We start from the raw sequence: 16,479 nt of genomic DNA, 5'->3' as shown, positions 1-16,479 counted from the left end.
GAGTTTGGTGTATGTCCAGAGGAATGTCTCCGTGAGGCTTTTTCCGGGTCTGTTTGAAGGGAAGTTGGGCTGCCCACCTTAGCTTGTGGGGAGTAGTCAAGTCAGAAGAGCATCGGTGAGGAGTGCATGGCGCCGAGGGGTCTCCGTGTTTGAGGCTCCTCGTTGGGCTGCAACAGTTGCCAGGATAAGCCTTATTCCCGCTGAAGTCTTGTCAATTAAGTACGTGTTTTCACTTCCCCAGTGGTTATCTCGGCCCTGGTGGCATTGGAGATTTGGGGAAGTATCCAAATTGTACCGGAGGAGCTGCTGGCTACATTGACCGCCTGCTTCTGGGTGATGACCACATTTACCAGCATCCTTCTTCGGCCGTGAGTGAGCCTCGCTTGCACTTTGAGCTAGACCCATGGGAGCTCTGACATGAAGGAAAACAGAAAGGGCTGGCCAACTGGAGAGACTGTCCATTTAACAAACTATGATGGGACCTAATTTTTATTTCAAGTTTGCTGATTTAGGAAATGTAATGTTTTATGGGGCCGTGTGTATCCATTACTTTGGATTTGAAAGTGCAAATGCAGTGGATCAAGCATGTGGCGGTGTGCTTTTTCCCTGTGGCTCAGGTCAGACTTCCTGGCCACAGACTCTGAGGCTGAGATTCGTGTGCAGGAAGCTTATCAGGCCGTCCTTTTGGGATCAGCCCCTGCTGGGGATCAGAGGAAGCAGGAATGGGCAGAAAGGGTAGCTGGACTGACTGGTACAGTCACACAAGGCCTTAGCTCATCTCCTGGGGGGCTAGACTGGTGCTTTAGAGTTGTTCTGAATTGGAGTGAGGGATCTGGCCATTGGATGTGGACTGCCCCCAGTAGGGGAGTGGGACTCCTGGAGAGGCAGCTCTCTTTAGTCAAGGACAGATCCAGAAAAGGGACTTGGCTGAGAGCTTTTGGCCATTAATATTTCTGCTAGCTCAGGGAATGAATACTTTCGTCCAGAGAGGGGTGGGCAGGGGGGTATCAGAGTAATGCACTGTGGGATCCACCACTGTCTGTTGCCAAATTTCTGCAGTTTCTACATGAACGTTTGTTTTATAATAAAATAATACAGATATATTTTTAAATGTTATTTGCCGTAAAGGAAGTTAGAAAGGAACAGCTTTTTTTTTGTTTTTGTTTTTAATATTTTATTTATTTATTTAAGAGAGAGAGAGCAATCGAGAGAGCACAAGCAGGAGGAGGGGCAGAGGGAGAGGGAGAAGCAGGCTCTTGCTGAGCAGGGAGCCTAACACAGGGCTCGATCCCAAGACCCTGATATCATGACCTGAGCTGAAGGCAGATACTTAACCAACTGAGCCACCCAGGTGTCCCAGGAACAGCTTTTTGATGTTACAGTAGGGTTGACCAACCTGACAGTTATGAAGGTATTATGCACAGTGTTGGAACCGGTTAGGGATGCCTCAAATCACTGGCCCCTGAAGTTGAAGTGGCTGCTCTGGGTCATGGCTCATCCCTGGGCTCTGTGTCCCCTTCTGGTATCACACACCCCACACTTTGTTGATTAGAAGTATTCTGCCTGTAATCCCCACAAGTTGTCCATGAATTTCTGCAGCAAAAATGAAAAATATTGAATTCTGGAGTGTATTCAGGTTTGTATTTGATCTCCAAATTGTTTGCATGCATTTCGTGGTCAGTGAGTTCTGCCTTCTTTTTCTGTTTTGTTAAGGTGCTTTATCACACTGAGGTGGCCTATGATCCAGAGGGAATTTTAGGGACCATCAACTCCATTGTGATGGCATTTTTAGGAATTCAGGTATTCGTTCATTTCATTAGGGTGTACATTTTTCTGACAGTTCATGATTATTCATTCATCACTAATTCAAAAACTATTTCATTAAAACAAGTAATTGGAAACATGCCTTCTGTGGTCTAGTAAATTGTTACATGTGACAGATTGTCAGAACTAGATACTGCTAAAATTCAGCACATGGAAATAATTAGGTATAATTCCTATATCTTCTCCCCCCACCCCCAAATTCTCCTTGTTTATATGGCTTATTTTAGCAATGGAGACAGAGTAGTTTCTGGGGAAAAGTTCTCCCTGCTGGGGTGTGCAGAATGTTTGTGTACTGGTGGTGTTGGGAAGTCCCTGTGTCCCCTGTTGTCACATTTATTTCTTTGTGCACACTCTGTATGGTTTCAGGTTATGCATATTGTATGCCAAAGTCAATACAGGTTGTCCTTGGTTTATCTCACAGGCAATTTTGTTAAAATTCTGAGCAGTCTAGATTTTTTTTTCCTCTAAAGTTCTCCTTATTGGTGTTTGAAACTACTATTTGAGCAGAGCTAACTGGGGGGAGGGAAAAGCATGTAAAGCAGCTGATGGAAGGCTCTGATGAAAATATTCATGTCCATGTGGCTTTTGAGTACCTGAAATGTGGGTAGTATGACCAAGGAATGAAATTTTAAATTTCATTTCATTTTAATTAATTTAAATTTAATTTCAAATAGTCTCTGGTGGCTAGTGGCCACCATATTGGGTAGTGCAGGTCTAAGGCATGTAAGTTTTGGCGATTCATATTTAGAAATACTGTTCTATACTCACCTCTGTAGCACTTTATAGTTCACAGTGGGTGCTTTCACATATATTCATTTAATCTCTGCATCTGCAGATCTGCAGGTGTGAATCTGCGCCACGAGAGCAGCCTGGGGTAGGGTTAGGAGTGCAGACCTGAGGCCACACTGGATGGGCTTGAACCCTGCTCTACCACTTTCCAGCTGGGTAGCCTCGGGCATGTTCGTCCCTCTTTGCTCCGGTAGCACCTACTTCAGGAAGGTGTGGAGAGGATTGAATGAGTTCATTCATGTAAAATTCTAAGAACTGGCACATAGAAAACATTCATAAATTTTAGCTTTAGTTACAAATTATGAACATTTTCTTATTCTTTGATGTTTTTCAGAAATTAATTCCTAATTTCAGGGGATTTTAGGCAAAGTCCAGATTGTACTGTTTCTGCCTCTAGTACCACCCTGTCCCGGTCCCTCTTCTGTATTGCTGCCAGACCAGGCCGTCCAGCAGGCCAGTCTGAACTGGTCCCTTCTTACTGTTTTTTTGGGGTGGGGGAGAAGTGACTTTCCTCAGCTCCTTCCCTCGCATGGGAGAAAGCCCGTGCCTCACCAGTGAGACCCGCAAACCTACCTGCCTCCCACCTTCCTGCCCTTCCCAACCCTCTAGCCTGTCTCACTGACCTGCAGCTCAGGGACGCATGCTCTTTCAGCCATTTGACCTGTTTCTGTGCATGCTGTTCCATTCTGCCCAGATGCCCTTCCTGCCCGTAGCCTCAACCGGACGGCACTTCCTCCCTGGCATCTTGTACCATCCTCCCGAGGAGTTCCCCGTGCCTTGGTGGCCAGCCGTCAAGGGCAGGGTGACGTTCCATTCCTCTCGGTAATCCCCGCATCTAGCAGTTTGCCTGGCAGATGAGTCTGTCTGTTGAATGATTAGGACAGTGGATGAACACGAAACACGAATATACTTTAAGCAGTTCTCTTGGTCATCTGTGTTTTCTTCTCCAGGCAGGAAAAATACTCTTATATTACAAGGATCAGACCAAAGACATTCTGATCAGATTCACTGCCTGGTGTTGTTTTCTAGTAAGTAACTGGTGTTCCTCACTAAAATCCCATCCATACGTGTTTCAAAGAAAGAAAATGCTCAGCAGCGCTGGACAGGAGCTGTGACCACAGCACAGGAGTTACATTCTACACCAGAAGAGCAGAGGAGAGGAACACATCTTCACACCTGAACTCTCAGGTTTATTTTCTTAGGCAAATGTCTTTATAACTAAGAGTGTTTGCCGCTGAAAGGCCAGCTGGAATCGTGACGAGATAGTGTGGGTCCCGGTGGGGAGCCAGGCCAGGAAGAGCAGGGTAACAGCTTTCAGAAGTCCGCTTCCAGATCTCCCTGTGACGGAGAGTTGAAAGTTGGGCTGTTCATTTTATCCCTCACGTTTCCTCTCTAATTTATTTACTAGTTTACCTTCGACTCAAGAGAATGCTTTGGAGATTTTTGTTTTGGAGAATATTTTCAGTTATGCATCTTGAAAATAGTTTTCCAGTTAAAAGAATAAAATATAAGACACAATTTTCAGCCCTCCCTAAGGAATTAAATAACACATTTTCCAGTTTTGAAACACAGTTGTTTTTTGAGATAATATAAAAAAACCTAATATCCTTCTCCCCCTTTTGTAGGGGCTTATTTCTGTTGCTTTGACGAAAATTTCTGAAAATGAAGGCTTTATTCCAATAAACAAAAATCTGTGGTAGGTACAGAAAACAGAGTAATTTTAATGTTGGGTCGATCTTGCTGATGCTGGATGCACTCCTCAGGAGCCCTGAAACACCTCATTCGCCTTGCAGGTCCATTTCGTATGTCACCACACTGAGCTCCTTTGCCTTCTTCATCCTGCTTATCCTATACCCCATTGTAGATGTGAAGAGACTGTGGACGGGAACCCCATTCTTCTACCCAGGTAAACAAACCTCTAAGCTTGGAGTTGATTTGAAAGATTATTTATTTGAGAGAGAGAGAGAGCATGTGCATGCAGGGTGGGGAGGGGCAGAAGGAGAGAGGGAGAGACTGAGAGAGAAAATCTCAAGCAGACTCCACACTGAGCGTAGATCCCTCCTCGGGGCCAGATCCCAGGACCCTGTGATCATGACCTGAGCCAAAACCAAGAGTCAGATGCTTAACCGACTGAGCCACCTAGGCGCCCTAGACCCAGTCATTTCAGTGACTCACTTCAGCCCTCCGATTCTAGTGACAGTTACATTTTTCTGACCTCAAGTTTCTGGTCTAGAAAAGAAAAGTTCATGATTTTGGCTCTCCTTATAGATTTACTATTCAAGAATTACATCACTATAAATATGTTCTAATTTTTGTTCTAGCTTATACTTAAGTATTTAAGATATGCGTTACTTATTTTTGGCAGTAGCCAATAATATAAGTGTGTGCTTTTTGTTTTTTTCATTGGACTAAAGTCAAATTTCAAGAATTAAATAGATGATCAGATGTGACTCAGGAAAATATTATTTTCTTTCTCTCTCCTCCAGGAATGAACTCTATTCTAGTGTACGTTGGCCACGAGGTGTTTGAGAACTACTTCCCCTTTCAGTGGAAGCTGCAGGACAACCAGTCACACAAAGAGCATCTAACTCAGAACATAGTCGCCACTGCTATTTGGGTGCTCATTGCCTACATTCTCTATAAAAAGAAGGTTTTTTGGAAAATCTGACAGCTCCAGCTGAAATGTGTTGCTGGCAGACTCTAGTGGGCCTGGGGGGAGTGCTGAAGCAGCCTTTATTAAAGGGAACCATGAATTATAAAATCAGTAGGATGCGTATTTCCCAATGATTGGGGAACATGCTGATGCGCTCTGGCTGTTCATCAGAACTGTGTCTTTGAGACTTAGATGTTTGGAATATAATTGTCTTTTTTCTCCACCTTCTATGTAAATGGATATATTTAGAACTTCATTTTAAGGATTCCTCATTTAACTCTTCAAAAGGAAACTGCCATGGGCATTTTCCTTCTGTGACAGATAAAACAATCTAAAGCCTAATTTTTATTGATCTTGTTTTCCTGTAGCCTGCCTTTCCGAGTGCACACATGCCAACCAAGAAGACCATCATTTCTGTTGTGGCTGATCAGATGGGATGTGTAGCGATGCAGCCTAATATTTTTTGTGGTTAAGTGCAGTATAATATTTCAAGAAAGAGTAATTTCCTTTTCAGATCTGCAAGGCATTGGTGGGTCCAAAAAATGCCTTTCTATTGGCAGGCATTCTCTCCTTTTCCCCATTTGGAAAAGAAGTTAAAATATAGATGTGTTATTCCCAGCCACTCTTGCTTACAGTTACAATACTCACGTACCTGTTCGGCTGTGTACCCACTTGTCTGTCTTTCTCACTGTGTGTCTAGACGGTGGCTGGCACCCAGGGCTGTAGTGTGGCAGAGAAAAGCACAGTCTTGCTTGTGACGCCAGCTTTGCTCTCCTTGCCGCGTGAGATGTCTGCCAGTCCCGTGGCCTCCCTGGGCCGCAGTTCCCTCGTCTGTGACATGAGGGAGACAAGTGATGCCTCTCTGGTTCCTTCCAGCTCTTCGGCTCATTGAGGTGGGATACATCAAGAGCTTTTCTGAAATCCTTAGGAAAATAATTTTATTACAGAAAACTCTTCAAAATAAATGATAACGAGAAGGTTAAAAAACCCCACCTGTCATTGGAGTCGGTCTTTTCAGAGTGGCCCTCCACAGTGGAGGCACTTCCCTGTGGGCATCACAAAACTGAGGAAGCAGTCTCTCAGGAGCGAAGACAGGAGAACATGCAAAGAGAAGCAGCGCTCCTCATAGGACGCGTCATCATGCTTGACGACCTTTCCGTGAGAACTCTGTATGCAGCACAGGCGGAACGTTGTACGTGGGCTGAAACCCTTCCGCGCTGACACGGGGCCACCTGCACCTGGCTTCAGCCGTCACCACAGCACCGACGACTCTCTGGCCTGTGTGGGCCTCGGCCCCGAACCCTCAGCCCCACGCGTCCTTGCCCGCGGGACCCTCCGCGCAGACGCCCGCCGGCACGCCGGCACCCCGTCTTGCCGCCTCTCTTCCCAAATTCAGACTTTCCCTCTGCATTCTCCTAGCTCCGTGAACGGCTCCTTCTCTGTCTCTGGCTGTGAAACCTTTCACTCACCTCACCCCCTCCATGCCCCCTTTTCCATGCTTCCACCTGAAGCTCCTGCCTTCTCGCTGCCGCGGCCTTGTCGCCCTAGTCCGGCCTCCGCCCCTCAGTCCTTCCTCTGAGAAGTCACTACCCGTCGCCTCCAGGTTAAGCTTTATGCAGCAAAAGCTCGGGTAAGAGCCCCTCCATACAAAAGCTTCCCTCAAAGTTACGTAATAACCACCCTCCGGGGCGCCGGACACGTCTTACGGCTGCTTGACCCGCCCCCCCGCCCGCGCCCCGCCCCCCCCCGCCCGCGCCCCGCCCCCGCCAGCCCGCCAGGCTCCTCCCCTCCCAGCACTTAGCACCTCCTGCTTCTGACTTTGGCGTCTTCCTGCTTTGCTTTTCCCCCTTAATTTTCTCCTGGGTACACTTGACCGTTAGACCCACTACTTCTGAAACACCTTCTCTAATCTCGTATTCTTATCCAAAAGTAGTATTTTCTTCCTCTCATAATACCTTGCTGGGATCAGTCTCATGGCGTTTTACCGCTTTCTGCCTGGTGTCATAGTTACTTGTGTACCTGTCTCATTTCCCGCACTAGAGGTGAGCTTGTTAAGGGCAAGAATTATGTCTTGTTCATCTGTATATTCCTCATGGTGCGCACACAGTGCCTCGTACTTAGCAGGCGCTAAATAAACATTTATCAAAGCAAAGCAATGGTGGTTTTTGTTTTTAAAATTTAAGTGCTGATAAAATTACTGTGTCCGGAGTGCCCCATGAAAATGTTCCTTTTGCTAATGTGTAAGGGGACAGTTGGTGAGGAAACCTGCTGCCCCCTTCTCTTGCAGTGAGTCATCGTGGATGGTCACACTGTCATCCCAAGTCCTGGAAAGTCAGGCTGAGTTGGGTCTCTCTGGATGAGTTATCCAGAAGCATTTCTCTCTTTTTCTTTTTTATGACAGAGAGAGTGCAAGAGAGCACAAGCGGGGGGGCAGCAGGGAGAGGGAGAAGCAAGCTCCCCACTGAGCAGGGAGCCCGATTTGGGGCTCAATAACAGGACCCTGAGATCATGACCTGAGCCGAAGGCAGACGCCTAACCTACTGAGCCACCCAGGCGCCCCTCCAGAAACATTTCTTGAATAGGGGAATATATATCAGGGTGTATTGAATGGTAGGGACCAGGAAATCCTGATTCAGCTGGGTTTTAAGGAAAACTTGGCTCATACAAGAAGGCCTGAGGTGGGCTGGCTCCAGCTCACTTGCCTGTGCGGCCAGCGCACCATGACAGCCACACATACGAGACCGTGACACCCCACCCGAAGGAGAGGGCATCCCCTTTTGTGCATCTCATGACTTCGTTAGACTGAAAACCCTCCCCAGAAGCCTCTCAGCAGCCATCTGCTTGTGTCTCACTGGCTACTAGCCTCTCATCTGACTCGTGAAACCAGCAGTGACAAGGGACTGTGGACTGACGAGCCCATGGCATGGCTACACGGACGACCTGCTTTGGCAGGGGACGAGTGTGCCTGAGTGAGTGGCACAGTCGGAAGAATGTCTTACAGGGAAGTCGGGGTCGAGTTCTTTAATAAAACCCAAAATACTGTTCTAGAGCCGGGATGTAGTACTTGGATGTTGTTTATTCATTTTTTTGTACTTCCATTACTCATTCCTATTTATAATTAAGTGAATAAATTGTTGCTCTTATACTTTTTGTCTTTTCACTCTGGCCAATAAAGGGCATCTTTTTTATTTATTTATTTATTTATTTATTTATTTATTTGAGAGAGAGAAACAGCATGAGAGGGGAGAGGGTCTGAGGGAGAAGCAGGCTCCCCGCTGAGCCGGGAGCCCGATGTGGGACTCGATCCCAGGACCCTGGGATCATGACCTGAGCCGAAGGCAATCGCTTAACCAACTGAGCCACCCAGGCGCCCCAATAAAGGGCATCTTTTATAAATGCAATAATCCAGGATGTATTAAAGGGTGTCAGCTTAAATGAAATTCCAACATAATAGTTATTATTCCTTTAATGTAGCTCTGTTTCGCAAAAAAACGGGGGAGACAAATGGACTTTTGAGAAAGCTCAACATATCAAAACTGCTTTTCAGGAAGAGATCTCTATCAATTGTAAAAAATTAAGGGTGGGTCTTTAAAAACACTAAGCAATACACGGTAGGATCCATGACCCTATTAACAATGCAGCTTCTGGCACAATTTCAGCTTTTGAGATTTTTAACACTCCTTTTGTTGGAACTTTGAAATGAGGTGGGAAAACACACTGCTAGTGTTTGTCTTTAGTTGTGTATCTCTGTAATCTGTTTTCACCAGAGTGTAGTGTAGCCAACATTTTTCTCTTAGTAATCAGTATGTGTTGGGCATTAGTTTGAAAACATGGTGGTGTTTTTTTTTTTTAGGCTACATGCATTTCCAATTCAAAGTTGATGGAAATGCTAGATGTTTGCCTTATGTCGTAAATGCCTCAGACCTCATAAACCCTTTATCTAATTGTGTATGTCAGAACACTGCCATTGACAAAAGATGCCATTATCTTGCTGGCTTTCCTCTGCAGAATTCCATCCAAAGTGCTAGCCGTGTGGACAGCTAGCTGGCCTTGCTCCCTGCAGTGTGGAGCACATGGCTTCCTGCAGTGTCCCATTCCAGGTTCTGGTGGAATTCTGTCCGGACTACTGGAGTTGGACAGAAAATCAGGTCTTTGGTTTTCCCACCTTTTAAGGCTGTTTGTTCTTGTCCTTGATTGCTTGTAGTCATGCACTTTTATTTCAACCCAGGATAGTTTTCCTGCTGATATTAAACTCCAAGCGTCGTTTAGCTTGTAGACCGGTACCTCCATCTAGCCAAATCCTGTCTGTGACACAGTTCTGCCCAGGAGTCAGTTTAATCCCAGGTGATGCCTGACCTGGGTCAAAGAGAAACAAAGCCATTCTAACGGAGGGGTGAGGGCAGACTTGACTGCACTGGGGGTCCAATGTGAACTGAGCCAGTTCCCTGGAAAAAAAGGCTGGAGACTTTTTTAAAGGTTGGGGGTGCTAAGGGAAAGGCAGCGAGGGGTGTGATGGGGTTCGTCTGTGTGACAAGGCCATCTGGATTTGTGAGTTGGCGCTTCTCCCATCTTTATGATGGGAGGTGGTGGGGCATGTTGAAGCAAGGTAAGGTGCCCACCTGAACTAGGCCCTTCTCCTCCTGGATATTTATGTTTCGGAGACATCTTGGGTCCTTATGGAGATGGTTTCCGGTGGTAGTTTCACATCTCAAAGGGCAGCAGAAGGATTTATAATTGCCAGCTTTCTAAAAATAACTCTAGGAGGGGGTTCAGGGACCTATCTGCTCATCACCATGTTTTGGCCGAATCAAATACATTCTGCGAATGTGCAGCTTTCTCAGGTGGGCATTGTAAGGGGGTCTAGGGTCATCCTGGGTACGCGGCCTTACACTGCTAGAAGCTGTGCTGGAGTTTGGTCATGTCTCAGTGCAAGAGGTGTGGATGGGTCCTCACGAGCCAGAGGTCAGCAGTCCTGCCCCGCCCTGTCTTGTCTGCAAACTTGGTCTGCATTCCCATTTTATTCTATGGCATTTCCCCTGCAATTCTGCACACGGGGGTGGCAACACTGAATTGAAAAAAAAAAAAAAATTCATTCTTTTTTATCTGGTGCCTACACATTTGGGTATCAGAAAGTCTTGTTTTGATGTATGTTGCCCGCCAATACTAATCTGAGGAAGGTATAAAACCAAAAGGTAAGAGTGTTTAATTTGAAAGCTATTAGGGGCCAACACATTCCTCAATCAAAACAACAGGATGATTTATATATTTGTAATCAACTCATATTAAATTGATAAACACTTTAAAATGAGGTAGGTGGAATATTTTCTGAGATCAGGTGTCTACTACTTAAACCACTTTATTGATTTTAATACAGTTGACCCTTGAACAACACAGGTTTGAAAATGGGTCCATTTATACATAGATTTTTTATAGTTCGGTACTATAATGTATTTTTCTTATGATTTTACCATTTTTTCTCTAGCTTACTTTAAGAATATAGTATATAAATCATGCAACATACAAAATACGTGTTAATCAACATTTTGTGTCTCACTGTAAGGTGAGTAACCCCAGGTCAGTAAGGTTTCCAGTCAACAGTAGGCTATTAGTAGGTAAGTTTTTGGGGAATCAAGTTATAGGTGGATTTTCAACCGTGCGGGGGGGGGGGGGGGGTGCTATTGCCCCCAGATGCCCCTGCCCTGTTGTTCAAGGGTCAACTGTAGATCTAAAACTTTTAATGCAAAGTAACTAACTTCTTAGCCCTCTCATTCTTCAGTAGCCCCTAGAAACAAATATTTGTTACATGTTTACCTGATATATTTCAGGACAGGCAAAGAAGAAAATAAACCTGCGAACTAACACTGGCCCAGCGGGACACACAAGGTGCCCTTCCACAGATGTCACGTGAGGGAAACCTTAGTCTTCACAGCCTGTGAGGCAAGTCCCATCATCTGTGTCTCAAGGCTGAGCCTGAGGCACAGGGGAGTTAACCTGTCTCAGTACAGGGCAGTAAGAGGCCCGGCCGAGCCAGGGCTGGGAGCCGGCCCCCAGGGCACCTGGGCTCAGCAGGAGGGAGGAGGCACCTTCCCCTGGCTGCTGCACAGACCCCCGCCCACAGCTCCCTCACTGGAAGTTCACTCAAGTTCATTCTGGCGTAAAGGTTTTTGGTATTAAAACTTCCTGAATGAAAAGGTCTGAAAGTAGCTTGATATGTAATACCTACCAACGCCTAACTATGAATAAGACCTTGAAATCATGAATAATACTCATTTAAGTAAAGCACACTCTTGTTCAGAAACTCACAAGAACTGAAATACATTTTTAAAAGCCCCAAACTTTATTTACAAAACAGGTTCTTTTGTTTTACAAAAATTACAAAAAATGACTCTGAAAAATAGAAATAGCGTCTCAGACTCTTGGGAACTACTTTTCAGCAACCAAGGAGTTGGAACTCAGAAGGTTTTCTTCTTTCTAAGAGTTGTAACGGCAACATCTATGAATGCTTTATGTCTTCACAAGAAATCCCACGGCTCGGAGCTGCCTTTCCTCTGGCGGAAAGGGCTCCGGTCAGGCCAGAGTCTGAAGGAGCAAGATCTTCTCGTTGATGCAGAATCTGTGCAGCACGACCATCAAGTTCTCGCCACAGCGGGACACCTGGCGCTCCATGGCCAGGCGGAAGTCCTCCTTCACGCCCTTGGTGATGCCCCGAGTGACCGTGTGGTGCCTGAGGGCAGCGACAGGGAAACAGATGGACACCACTTAGCGCCGGCATCACTGGTCAGTGTTTCTGGGGCAGGAGTAAAACCTGACTGAAATCTAAGTTTAAGTAAAAAAAATTCAAAAAGGAAGAAAAGCCCTAACCAAACAATCCCCCTACCCGTTCCTTCTCAGAAAGACATAAAACTAGAGACATGTTTCCCACTCAGTAAAAGGCTATTTTAAACATCTAAACGTCTGGTGAAATGCCAGCTGCTTTGCTTCTGGACTCTTGCAGCTCTGACACTACGCATCCCTGTGCTGACCTGTGCACGGTTCTGTCACTTTGGGCCAACTGGGCCCAGTGCACACGGCCCCACAGTTCGTGTCCGGACAAGGCAGCCGAGTGCACAGGCAGCAGCAGGGAGGAGGGAAGCCAGAATGAGCCAGTCACACTGAGCTGGGGCCGGGGGCTCTGTGCTGAGGCTCAGAAAGGCCGGGGGCTTGTGCTGGGCCACTGGGGTTCCAAGTGCGTTGCTCCCCGGTGGAGCCGGAACAGGACAGCTCTGCTAAGTGCTGAGCCCATCCAGACTCACGTCTGTCTGAGAAGCAGCGGGGGGAGTTGGAGGTCCCAAGACAAGAGTCTGGCAGGGGTGGGGGGAGAGAGGCTGACTCCCTGAAGAACAGCCAGTGCCCTGCAAAAGCCTACTGGGGACCAGATGTGGTCCACGTGCTCAGGAGACGTGCACGTCCGTGGAAGGATCAGTGGGAGCACGAGAAAAGTTCTAGCTACACCCGAAAGCTGTGCTGTGGAGAAGGAGTTCACAAAGGAAATCCCAGAAAACTTAAGACGTCAAAATGAAGAAAGGAAAAGAAAAATCTAGCAAAACTCAATGGGTTGTTAAAAGGAAAGGAGTTTCAACTACCGGGTCAGTAGTTTAGTAGATTAGACCAATAGAAGGCACCTCCATTCCCCACCTTGACTGCCTAACTTCCCTCAGACACAGTAGCAGGGATTTAAAATTAGATTTTTATGTATTGGCCAAAACAAAACTGTCGAAACCACTCTAAAATGTTCCTGTTTTTGTTTTTGTTTTTAAACTTGTTTATTGTCATATAAAACAGTACAACAGAAGTCAAAAAGTTGCAGTGCAACAGAAGAGAAAACAAAACTCGGCTCTGTCAGACTAGCAAAGATACTACACGACAGTCTACAACGCCCACGGGCATTCGGACGAACTACGCCGACGGCAGCAGGGCCAGGGAGAAAACACAGTTCTCGGTGGATGTTTCTAGTGAAGTCGGCTGGTTAACTCAGTAATAAGGACGTGGCATCGGTGAGGCTGAGCCCATGAGGCCCACTGGGAAGAGGCGTAGACCCACTGAAGCCACCGAGATCCTGTTCTTCTGGGTCCCAGACTGCAACCCCTGATGGGAGCCAACCCTTGAGCAACGGAGAATTACTGGTATTTGCAGACAACTAGCTAAAGGGCTTTGAAAGCTCAAAGTAAACTTTTCCCTTCGTGCTAGTACAAATATAATAAAATGTCGTGTCCTGCTGATCATGGTTCAATGGTATTGTTTCTACAGATAAAGCAGTACAACTCCATTATATTTCTATCAGTTTCTATCCCTCTGGTGAGTTTGGATGAAGAAGAGCATTAGTTAGCTTCTGTGGTTAAGGACAGGAGAAATCAGCTAATAAATGCAGCATACCAAGTATTTTCAGTTTAGAAAGGGAAGGTCTGAAAAATCAGTAAATGCTGTGCTAAGGCCCGGTTAGACCAGAACATCCACACTGCTCACTAATATGACAATCCACGAACAAAATTTACTTAAAATGAGCTCCGGCATCCTTAAATATTTATGACTGAATGCCTTATGTTTTATCAAAAGAGAATCACAGTCTAGAGCCTAACCTACGGTGTGCTTAATCTACACGGTTTTATATAACTTTTTTTTTCCAGATCCATAATGATTTTTAAATCGAACACAAAAACACTGGCAACTTATGGAAAAAAAATAAGAAATGTTACAATATTACAACCAGATGGTTTGCCAAGGAATGCAGAACAAATTAAAAAAATAAATAAAGCATGAAAAAGAGCACTGAGGAACAGAGAGCTGGAAACCATGGGCAGTACGACATGTTGACAAAACGGCACACTATGAGCAGGTGTTTTTCCACGTGGTACCTGTCAGCAGTCTGTATGCTGGGCTGAAGCACAGGTAAGAATTCCTGCTGCAGTAACCCCATGGGAGGGCTAGAAGGCCTTTAAAAAACAGCAAACAGCAGCATTCAAACACCCACACCGACTCACCCTGCACTGCAAAAACAACACGCCAGAGAAAATGCACAAGACTGGAACAGACTATGCAGCAACCCTTGAACCTCCACGGGCCCCCGGCCTCAGCGGTGTCTTTCGGGAGGATGGGAGAAGCTAGCAGTCCTCTCCCTGCACCTGCTGCTGGGGCACGTCCAGAGCATCTTGTTCCTGGGCCCCGAGCTCAGGCCACTCGAGATTTGGTGTAAAAGCAACCACCAAGGAAGAGGATGACGAGACGCAATTGAACAGCAGTGCGGAGAGGGGGTCACACTTGAGAAGACACATTTTTGAATCCAGCCTCCTTCACTCTCCATTCTGCTCATGCCCCCGCCAATCCCAGAGATAAACTTGTGGGCTTTTGATAACTATCTTTGCCAGGATTGAAGCCCCGAACTGAAGAGGCCCTTCCAGGACGACTAGAGGGGCTGGGAATGTTTTTGATCAAGAAAGGTTGAGCCTGAATTTCAAAAAGTACTGAGAAAAAGGAACAGATGGGGGGGGAGGGGAGGGAAGAAGTCTGGGACCCATGGCTTTACAGAATTCGAAACAAAGATTTGTGCACAGGACATGGTTTTTCCATTTTCACCCAGTCTAATGCAACTATGGTACTGCAAATATCGGCAAAGAAATAGTTCTCTATTTAAAAATACATCAGGACAAAGCGTCTTTGTTCTGTTGGTCAGGGCCCGGGCGCCCTCAGGTTGGGACCCGCTAGCATCCGAGCAGACCAGACGGACTCACAACCTTACCCAAGGGGAGGGCTGTGCACTGCTCACAACACCTCTGCCACTCGGCTGGAGGCACCACCCAAAAGGTCTGCGATGGCGTCAGAGCATTTGTTTGGAACCCAAAGGGAAAAGGAATATAGATAGTTTTACTCAAGATTCTAGTCCTACCCCCTTAGTAAGAGCTCTCTGGCTTTATGCAGCTTGCTTCTCCCGCTGGTTAGGCATAAGTAATCTGAAATGCAGGCTTCAACTGAACTTTGAGACTCGCACGGTGAAGACTGGGCAAATTTCTAGAAGGTCAGCTCCCTACATAACAGTCCCTATTCTTGCTTCCAAACAGATAGAACAGCAGGTTTCCTAAGAGGCTTACTGGTCTTCTACAGGGTGTTAAAAGACATTAAAGTTTATACTGACCAAGGTGGGAGAGCCTGGAATTCTCTCCAAAGTCTTTAGAAATGCATGCTGTGTATCCCTGCCTTGCCCTAAACAACTCTTTACAGTGATATTATCTGGGTGTCCGAGAGCGCCTGCTTTCATCCCTTGTCCCAGAGGTTGTCTGCATGAAACCATGTCACTGTTGGGCTTGATACAAACTGGCTACAGAAGAAAGGTTCAGTATAATGAAGTTCGAGATCCAACTGTTGATTTTTAACAGTCCATTCACTCATATTTCCACAGTTAAGCACTATCTGAAGTGAGATATCATCTATAAGCTTAACCCTAAGCAAATGTAGTTGATTCTAAGGCTGTTCCTATATTATGATAATTTGTACAGTAAACGTTAATGTGAATTAACTAAAAAGTTATTAATATTAGGTATGTTTTATATATGCAGCCTCAAAACCTAGAAATCTTTTATTGTTAAGCCCACAAAAGGGGTTACCTAAGTTCCCATATCAACAAGTCATCTTTGTTCTCGACCACTGTTAAGAATATTTTTACCATGCAATTATTTGGCCCCTAGTTTTTATTTGCAGTCTTAGGGAAGGGAATGGAGATGGGAAGATGAGCATGTCCAGCCCATCTTGCCTAAGCCACCTAATGCATAAAGGTCTCGTGTTTTCAAAAAACAGCACTTGTTCTTTTAATTTAGACGTTTAGAATATCCATTAATACTATTTACAAGACAAAGGACAAAAACCCCACTTAATCTTCCCATTCTTTAGAATGGATTCCCTAAGACCCTCTTCTCGATAGGAGTAAAGTAATGTTTGCGATTACACATATCCACAATGCACATCTCATGCTTCCCTCTCAACATTTCTAAGGCTCTACAAAGACAGAAGGTGTGGATTTTTGCTCTCAACAACTGAAAACTCATTCATTTTGCAATTGAGAGAAAAAGGACAAGGTTTTCAGCCTTAGCAACACTCCCTTCTCACTCGGGGCTCAGTCTCTTGCAGTGACTCTGACTAACGGCCATGCTGAGTCTCCAGGACGCAAAGGAGGAAGTATGAAAATA

At 45.8% G+C, this 16,479-nt stretch overlaps 2 protein-coding genes across 14 annotated transcripts in view; one reads left to right on the top strand and one right to left on the bottom strand.

The window, feature by feature from the left end:
• HGSNAT (heparan-alpha-glucosaminide N-acetyltransferase) overlaps positions 1-5,992 on the top strand; it is an 89,310-nt gene extending 83,318 nt beyond the window's left edge. For 5 of the 8 annotated variants that reach the window (XM_064585454.1, XM_045879948.3, XM_064585453.1 and 2 more), the window contains 6 exons: positions 242-368; positions 1,714-1,800; positions 3,564-3,641; positions 4,239-4,309; positions 4,407-4,519; positions 5,100-5,992. In XM_064585454.1, coding sequence (XP_064441524.1) covers positions 242-368; positions 1,714-1,800; positions 3,564-3,641; positions 4,239-4,309; positions 4,407-4,519; positions 5,100-5,281 — 658 coding nt within the window. In that variant the 3' untranslated portion in view covers positions 5,282-5,992. Of the gene's footprint in view, positions 1-241; positions 369-1,713; positions 1,801-3,307; positions 3,436-3,563; positions 3,642-3,691; positions 3,802-4,238; positions 4,310-4,406; positions 4,520-5,099 lie in introns of those variants that run through there. The other 3 variants (XR_010409672.1, XR_008506492.2, XM_064585452.1) reach the window with 3 other exon arrangements.
• Positions 5,993-11,580: 5,588 nt separating this feature from the next.
• Positions 11,581-16,479, bottom strand: part of INTS10 (integrator complex subunit 10) — a 41,204-nt gene continuing 36,305 nt past the window's right edge. For 2 of the 6 annotated variants that reach the window (XM_064585451.1, XM_045879956.3), the window contains exons 17-18: positions 14,158-14,235; positions 11,581-11,990 (exon numbers count right to left, since the gene is read on the bottom strand). In XM_064585451.1, the coding sequence (XP_064441521.1) occupies positions 11,834-11,990; positions 14,158-14,235 (235 nt within the window). In that variant the 3' untranslated portion in view covers positions 11,581-11,833. The other 4 variants (XM_064585448.1, XM_045879954.3, XM_064585450.1 and 1 more) reach the window with 2 other exon arrangements.

Source organism: Mirounga angustirostris, unplaced genomic scaffold, assembly GCF_029215605.1.
Source record: "Mirounga angustirostris isolate CCGP_5_RB_7025 unplaced genomic scaffold, mMirAng1.0.hap1 SCAF_2, whole genome shotgun sequence".
Classification (NCBI taxonomy): Eukaryota; Metazoa; Chordata; class Mammalia; order Carnivora; family Phocidae; genus Mirounga; species Mirounga angustirostris.
This window is presented reverse-complemented; position numbering and strand designations above follow the sequence as displayed.